Source organism: Sus scrofa, chromosome 5 (genome assembly GCF_000003025.6).
Source record: "Sus scrofa isolate TJ Tabasco breed Duroc chromosome 5, Sscrofa11.1, whole genome shotgun sequence".
NCBI lineage: Eukaryota > Metazoa > Chordata > Mammalia > Artiodactyla > Suidae > Sus > Sus scrofa.
The window spans coordinates 68602610-68611282 of NC_010447.5; the positions used below are offsets into that span (position 1 = coordinate 68602610).

At 52.9% G+C, this 8673-nt stretch overlaps 1 protein-coding gene across 26 annotated transcripts in view; it reads left to right on the forward strand.

Moving 5' to 3' along the window:
• Positions 1 to 6096, forward strand: part of ERC1 (ELKS/RAB6-interacting/CAST family member 1) — a 384984-nt gene extending 378888 nt beyond the window's left edge. For 14 of the 26 annotated variants that reach the window (XM_021092976.1, XM_021092972.1, XM_021092980.1 and 11 more), the window contains one exon: positions 1183 to 5978. In XM_021092976.1, coding sequence (XP_020948635.1) covers positions 1183 to 1320 — 138 coding nt within the window. In that variant the 3' untranslated portion in view covers positions 1321 to 5978. Of the gene's footprint in view, positions 1 to 1182 lie in introns of all 26 variants that reach the window. The other 12 variants (XR_002344310.1, XR_002344314.1, XR_002344307.1 and 9 more) reach the window with 1 other exon arrangement.

Consider the following 8673-nt stretch of genomic DNA (forward strand, 5'->3'; position numbering starts at 1 on the left):
GGTTCGACCCCTGGCCTCGCTCAGTGGGTTAAGGATCCCGCGTTGCTGTGAGCTGTGGTGTAGTATAGGTTGCAGACTCGGCTCGGATCCAGAGTTGCTATGGCTGTGGTGTAGGCCAGCAGCTCCAGCTCCAATTCGACCCCTAGCCTGGGAACCTCCATATGCCATGGGTGTGACCCTAAAAAGCAAAAAAAAAAAAAAAAAAAAGAAACTGGAGCTTTGTATTTCAAAGTTGAAACGAAAAACTTCATTTAAAAAAATAATTCCAGGAGTTCTCATCACGGTGCAGTGGAAACATACCTGACTAGGAATCATGAGGTTGCGGGTTCGATCCCTGGCCTTGCTCAGCAGGTCAAGGATCTGGTGTTGCCATGAGCTGTGGTGTAGGTCACAGACACAGCTTGGATCTGGCATTGCTATGACTGTGGTGTAGGCCGGCGGCTACGGCTCTGATTAGACTCCTAGCATGGGAACCTCCATGTGCCGCAGGTGTGGCCCTAAAAAGACAAATAATGATAATAATAATTCAGTTTCACAAGAAAGGTTGATCTTTGGATTTTTTTTCAAGACAGGAAATTTTGGTATATAGTGGATCAAGTCCCAATGCAGTCTCTGTATTCAGCCCTGCCCACCCTTAATAGTGCTTTCAGGTAAACTGCAAACCATGTGCAGTCCCTAGAGACAGACAAGGCCCATGGCATGTGAGAGGGTTCCCAGCAATTCTTTCAGTCTAGTTAACACATGTGTCACCCCACTTATTTCCTTTTTTTTCTTTATGAGAACACTTAGGTGCTACTCTTTTAGGAAATTTCGAGTATGCAACACAGTGTTACCAACTCAAGTCATCATGTTATATACATTAGACCTCAAACTTTATTCATCTAATTGAACGTCTGTACCGTTTTATCAACCTCTCCCTATTTCTCACACCCCAGCCCCTGACAACCACAATTCTCCTCCCAGTTTCTATGAATTTGATCTGATTTTTTTTCAGATTGCACTTAAAGTAATACCAGGCAGTATTCATCCTTCTCTCTCTGGCTTCTTTGACTGAGCACAGTGCCCTCCAGATTCCTCTGTGGGGTTGCAAACGTCATTTCTTTACTGATGAACAATAATTCTTAACTCAGTGCAACTAGAGTAGTTTTATTTTATCTGAACCCATCTTTCCTCTCCTTTCAGCTTCAGAACGAGTTAGAGAAAGGTGAGCGAGATAATACGGAGCTGCAGGAGTTTGCCAACGCCGTCCTCCAGCAGATAGCAGACCACTGCCCCGACATCCTGGAGCAGGTGGTCAATGCGCTAGAAGAGTCATCCTGACCGTCTTCGTGGGGAGGGGATGGCCCAGCAGTCCAACAAGTGAACCCAGCAGCCAGGCAAGGAGAAGTACGAGGACCAGGCACCCAGCAGCTTCTTGGCACAAACACAGGACCTCTGTCTGTCCTGGCCAGCCCTCGAACATGGTTTCAGCTCTGTTCCCACATCTGTTCTCTCCCTCCACCTTTCTGCTCTGATGTTGTCTCTACACTGATTCTTCTGATGTCCAGGGTGGGTAAGTAGCCAGGTCTCCTCGAAGAGCTGCCATCCAGTCCTGAGCCCTGAACACCTTGGATGCTGGCGGCTACACCCTCTCACCTCTGTCCTTGACGTGGGGACTACACCTGGAATCTGCAGGTTCAACACGAAGAGAACGCTCCAGAGGGCCGAGTGTTCTAATACCACAACAGGTGCTTTCTCCCCAAAGGGTAAAAAAATCTCAAAAAGAGTATCACAGAAGAGAAAAGGGGAAAGAGAGCATGGCAGAGAAGAACCCAATTCTTCTTCGTTCTGTCTCTCCAGCTTCCACTGCACTCGGGACATCTGTGCAGGGGCTGCGGGCAGCTGCAGTGGCCCAGGGTTAGAGCCTTCCTACCCTCCTGCCCCCGGTCCTTGGTCCTCTCCTCACTAGCCTGAGTCACTCATTGAGAGAAGAGGGCACTGTCACCACCTCTGAGGTCTGCTTCTGGGAAGGGGACATTCCTTGGGGTCAGGCCAGTTTCTCCTAACATCTCCCCTGCCAGCCGTCTGGGCCCCAGAGAGTGCTTCTGCCTCCACCCCCACACCCCCAGTTCCAAGCCAGCCCCCCATCCTCCACTTTAGCCTTTCTCCTGATCTGTGCCCCCAGAACCAGAGCCTTGCACAGTGCCTGGAACCTGCTTCTGGGACAAATCAGTGCTTCTCATCCCTTCCCCTTTCTTTGATTCAGATAATGTTTATGAAGTGCCTACTGTGTGCAAGTCATACCAGGCACCTGTCCTTAAAGCCTCTCTGCGGTGAAGGAGGGGTGTCATTCTGTGAGAAACACCTGGTCGAGTCAGAGCAATAAAAGACATACCCTTCCCTTCCCCATCTTAATAGAAGGTGTCTTTTCCAGAAAAATCTTCCACAAATCAGCACTTCTCATTATAATGGAATTTATGAGTTTGGGGGGCAAGGGGCTAGTCATTTACCACAGGATCCCATTTGGTAACTCGGGATTTTTGGTGTTTGTTTCCCTGAAAGAGCTTTCCACATGTGGAGCTACCATAGTAGACCGTGTTTCCTTTATACACCTGTGTGCACCTTGTGGCTGGCTCCAAGTAGCAAATCCGAAAATTGACTAGTTGCAGATCTGGTCGAAGGTATCGAGGTTTTCCCCAGGCAGAGACAATGGCAGTCATAAATCTCAGGCACCAAGAATTAGACCACTTAACCCAAATCGAGCCCTTTGACCCATCTACGGCCAGACCCCACCAGACACTCACATCCTCTGATAAGAGTTGCTGGGCTAAATGGTTTTGTCTTGCATTTTCTTCCTTCCCCTTCCCCTTCCCCAATTACTCATCCAAAGAATCTGATGCTGCCTGTCAGGTCATCATAGCCATCAGTCCTGTATCTTCCACCAGCAGCCCTTGACTGTCCCATTAACTTATATGGTCACGTCCCCCGCTGCGCTGACTCCCTGCTGTAAAACAGTCTCTCCCTGTGAGACACTGTCGAGTGCTCCTTATCAAAGCTTAGATGGCCTCTGCTCATCAATTTCTTACAGAGGTGCTTCCTGACAGCCAGGCTGGTCGGACAGGGGGTGTGGGGGAGTTAGATGGTGAGTGATAGCCGTTTGCAGTCAGTTACCTCAAATCCACTTTTCACTGTGCAGCCCGCAAATCATGTAGAAAGCCCCCGGCATTTAGGGCTGGAGTATTGGACTCTCACGTTTTCTACCGCAGTGCAAAGAACTGAGGAACAGTAGCACCTTCACAGGACCACGGCCAGAGAAAGCAGAAGAGGCCACGTGCAGAGCAACAGGGTGGCCTGGCCTGCTGTTCTTAGCTGGTCGTGCAAGGGAAAGCCTCAAGCAGGTCTCCTGGGTCCAACTGCCTCCACCTTGAGCGTCAGATACGTCCCTGCCGGCCCCTCCTTCCTACGCCTCTTCATTCCAGCCCTTCCTGTAGCCTCCCCTCCAGAGGCCTGTGGGATTCCTCTGGACAAGTGCTTCTGAGAGGAAGTTTCTGGGCAGATGGGGCTCTCTCCTCAGTGCTCCGTGGGTGGTCATCCTAACATCCCACATGATTCTTGGGGACCATTTGGTCCTGGGTGAAAGTCAGCTCTGGCTAAAGTTCAGTAGTGGACAGAGTGCCCTGCCTCTGTGATCTAGGGGCAGAGTTAACATAGTTTCTAGCATCTAGAGTTCCTTACTGAGTTTAGATCCTTCAAGGAGCCAGCATTTACTAAATGCACAACTCCAACCACACCATCTGGGTCATTCCATCACTTCTTCTGATGTTCATGGTGTCACAAGGTCACATAGCTGCAACCGAAATCTGGAACCTTGAAAAGTTACTGCAGAATGCCTGTGATGTTCCCAAACTCATCCATTCCATTGGCAAGTCCAGTTGCCCCTTTGCACCTGAAGCTCTGTGCCCCTGAAGGGGGCAGCAAGGAGAGAGTAGGCTCAGGACTGAAGAAACCATGTGACCTCCTCACCTTCCCCTGTGCCTCCATCAAGCACGTTCTCGATGCAAGCAGCTGAATTGCGATGCACAGAGACTTGGAAACCCCTTGAAATGAAGAAAGATTTTAAGTGGGCTTCAGCATATTGGAAGCTTGAATAGGGTCCCCAAATCCATCTTGACTCTAACCTTAACCTCACACTTACCATCTGAAGGTGACCTGAGTGTGCCCCTCTTCCTTACTCATGGGCTTTAAAAGTCCTAGCAAAGCTGATGGGATCCAAGACACATTCAGTGGCGATAGTGGCACCTGGACCAGGCCCTTTGTGTCAGCAAAGGTCTGCTTGACTTTCCATGAGGAGCTCACTGGCCGACCCGCTCCTCGGAGAGGAGAGGACGGAAAGTCATCCCCAAGTTTCCCCCTGTCACTGATGGCCATGACTGGCATTTGGGTTTGCTGCTTGAGTCCTGCTGATCCAGAGCCATGTGCCCTCCAGTTGACCCCACTCCACAAGCACAGGCCCACAGCTGCCCTTGGGGTCTTGGCTGAAAGAGCAGGTGGAGGAGGACATCACCATGGGAGCATGGCCCTCACGTGGCCTTTCCTGAGTCCCATGGACCTTGTGTCAGCAGCAGCAGCCAGAGGCTCACCCACCACTGCCACCCGGGCTCCTCAGCAGGGACTCGATCCTTTCAAAGAAATGTTTTAAGAGGAATTTGGCATCTCCCCCATGTGAACCAAGGGAATATTTGGGCAAGAAAAAAACAGACAGGGAAATCCTTCTGAACAAAATGGCTGTCTTTATTTACTCTTTTTAAACAAAAACTTTCCGAACTTTTTAGTGTCAAAACTGTAACCAAGTGTCTCCCAGTTTTTTCCAACGTGTTTGGCGAGTGCTGTGACCCTGTTGTCGGTATTTCTCCTCCTGCCTCTCTTGGGGGAGAGGTGGTTTTAGGGATTGGTTTGGAGGGAGCGAGTTTTCATCCAATCCCACCTCCTCTCTTGTTTCTCTGCTTGTCCATGTCATCTGTGTGGTTCAGAGAATTGGGTTGGATTCATTGTGTCCATTGTTGAGATTATTAAGATATTAAAAAGTAGTTGTAGAACTGAAAAATTAAAGAGCTGTGTTTAAAAGATGCAAACCAATATCACGTTAATAAAGGAATTCAAGCTATGGAGCAGCCAGCCTCCTCCCCTGCTCCCGACCTGGGCAAGCGCAGTGGCCACATCCAGGCTGGCAGCCACCTGGTGAGGGAGGCAGCGGGTGAAGAAGAGGAGCAGGAACCTGGGGCCCAGAGTCCAGTCGTGCCAGAGTTTGCCCACACATCCTCAGGACCTCTGGTCAAGGTTTCCAGATTGGTGACCCCTTAACCACCCTCACCCTACATTGGTCCCAGCTCAGTGTGCCTAATACCGTGTGGTTGCCTGGGCTTGGCTGGAGCCCCATGCCTGGCAACAGCCCTGCACAGGCCATAGAACCTCTTCCTGCCCACTTGGTGCTATATCATCCAGTGACCCATCCAAAATGGGCCAAGCCCTGGCCAGCCTGGAGCCTGCAATCCAGGGGAGAGAGTCCTATCCCACCTTCTTCTGGCTTCAGTCCCTAGATTCTTCCCTGTGAGCTCTTTAGACCCCAGGTCTCCTGGGCCCAGCAATGCCCTGGCCAGGAAAGCAAGTGACCCCTGCTGAAGCCAGAGTCCATCCTGGGCCGGGGCGGCCCCCTCCCACACCACAGCAGTATTGCCTTCATCCCTGGGCAGTAGACCCGAGGGCAGTCCGCCATCTGGGGGTCCTGCGAGCACAGTGGGCTCCAGGGGTGCTCCCCTCGCTCCAAAAGGAGAGCCTCGCTTTAGTGAGGAGCTGAGGGCACTGGGGGCCGACTCTTCGTAGCTTGAGTTCCTTCTGGCGATGGCAGCAGCCGCAATGGTGGTGTCTTGAATAGACACATTGCTGCCTTCAAATGTGTGTGCAACGGCCCGAGTTGTGTCACTGACAGGATCGTGACATTACAGAGAAATTGTGTTAGAGTCAACTTTGCCTTGATAATTATTGTAAACACTATTCATTTTTTTCTTTTTTATTCACAAACTAAACCCATCGGGAAATTATAAAGTTATTTAAAAACTGCGTGCTTTGTCTTTCTTTGAACCGCACCCAGTCTGATAATCCACATGAGATGTCCTCAGGGCTAGAGAAGCATGCGAGGCCCATGGGCCCCAGAAAGTCAGCCCCAGTGGTGGGCATGGCACGGAGCACGGGTGCCCATGGGGGCAGAGGAATAGACAGAACCCTGGCCCTGACAGGCCAGCAGGGGCTCACCTCTTGGCTCCCCCAGCACTCTGGATTGGCAGCCCCCAAACTGTGCCCACCTCCCTCTCCCACACACTGAGGCCTGAGCTGGGCTCCCCACTTCAGCTCTACTGTTCCAGAGCTTAGAGCACGTGCCCTCCAACGCCGTGGGGCGCAGGGCCTCAGGTTTGCATCAGGTAGGGTTTCAGCTCCCCTGCAGTGTGTGCTAATGTGTTGAGTCTGGGAGGTGTGAGCTGTACCTGCCGACAGAATTAAGTACCAGAAGCAGGCAGTTGCCCAGAGAACCTGCTCAAACATGCTCCAGCTTTGGCCTTTGTCTTGGGCCTGATGCTCAAGAAGAAATTATTCCAGGGGCCTTGTTTGATGAGAGTTGGTCTTCTACTTAGCTGTATTTCTTTGTCTCCCCCACCAAGAGGTCAGCCTGCTGGCAGTGCCCCTCCTCCCCTCCCCACCTTCCCCTACACAGCAGGCATTGGCACTCAGAGTTGAATGCCACCCTCCTGGAGGCCCTGCCCACACCTGGTTCTGCCCAACCTTGCTCCCTTGTGTTCCAGGGCACTGTTTGCAGGGCTGAAGACCTGGTGTGGCCCGTTCTTTCATGAAACAGGAAGAGTTTTACCTGCAGGATGTGTACGTTGCTGCACAATATGAAATCACCACCACAAGCAGATGTGTCCACAGCAAAGCATCACATGACACTGGTCAGCTGCCACAGGTTCCCCATTCATCTTGTCTGACTCCTTGTCCACCCCGTGTTCCACCAGCTGCAGACAAATGCACTTGGAGACCACCACAAGTTCTAGGGAAATAGGAAAGGAGAACTTGCAGTTGAGAATTCCATCCATTAACTTGTGTTTTTTCTGGATTGGGAAAAGCTGCTGTTATTTGGAGAATCTCTGGCTGGCCCAAAGACGGTGAAGAGCTGTTTGGACCCCAGGGTGAAGGAGAGCTCTGAGGAAGCTGGTTTGAGATCCACAAGCCTCCCCAGATTTTGGGGGGCGGGGAAGGGCTGGACTCAGTCCAGTCACCTCTGCTCGTTGACCTCAGCCTGTCAACCTTCTCTAGGTCACAAGCCATCACAAGGATAGTAGATGATTTTTGTCTCCTTTTTGAAAGCTCCTCTGAGAGTATAAAGTATAAAATCGCTTTCTTCACGTCTGCAGTTTGCTTTAAAATCACCGGGGCCCGTGCACAGGGGAGGCGGCGAGGAGTGGGCTTAGGGTGGCTGCCTGAGCCCTTGTCAGAGCCGGCTTTGGGTAGCCAGCTCCCTGCACTGTTCTGCCCATGGTGTGTGTTTGCAGTCACCCAAGTTAAACATTCACACCTTCAGCTGTGCTTGCCCCGCAGCCCGCGGCCCTCCCCCAGGCCGGCAGGAACGCACGCCCGCTCCAGCGCGGGAGCTCGGGCCACAGCGCCGGGACCCACCCGGGCGCCACTGGGGTCTCGGCACTAGGCGCGTGTCTCGTCACACTGCACCTTCACGGCTGTCCTGTATGGTAAGTCCCCTCGTTTCACAGACTACCCCAGAGTGGCCACACAGCTTCCCCAAGGTCGTGCCTTGGTTAACAGAGGGGCGGAAATTTCAACCTGCTGTCTCCAGAGTTGCGTTCACCCACTCCCACGGCCAATCCTGGTGGGGGGCAGGGAGGGGCGCAGAGCCTGCAGGGGAGATCCTTCCCCTCTGGGGAGCCACAGGACCGGGAGCTGCAGGCTGTGCTCTTCACCGGCCTCAATTTTTCATGGTCCATGTCCCCTGGGCGGGGCTGCTTGACTCAGGAGCCCAGCAGGGAGCCGCAGCCCAAGGCCAGTGGCTGGAGGGTCCCCAGTGCCCTGGAAAGGACTGCCTGCTGGGGGAGACTTACCCAACTGTGGCCACTGGCGGCGGGCGGGGGTGGGGGGAGGGGGGGTCCAGCCCATCCCAGCTGGGAGGTGCTGCTCTCTGCTGGCCCCAGGCTGCTGGAGGCAGTAGGGAGGAGGCTACACAGCAAGAAACCAGGGGTCTGGGGTTTGAACCTGATTGGTGTTTCCCAGGTTTTCTCCCTGTTCCTCTGACTGGCCTGTGGCACCACGGAGAGCTCAGAGTCGGGGAGAAGCTGAGCATGATGGGGACACCTCCCCCTGATGGAGGGATTGGGGCATGATGGGTAATGGGGGTTCAGAGGAAAGAGGGAAACATGGGGGTTGCCCAGGAGCTGATGCCCTGAGGGCTGCACTGCCTTCCCACCACCATCCATGCTCCGCCTGACACCAGCTGCTCCTTTCTGGGCGTCCCCAGAGTGATCAGCCCCGGCTGGCCACACCCCCAGGTGGCTCCAGAGTGTGGACACAGGATGGCCTGTGGCTTTTAGGAGTCACCTGTACCTTAGAGGAAAAGAAAACAAGCAGTCACTCAGC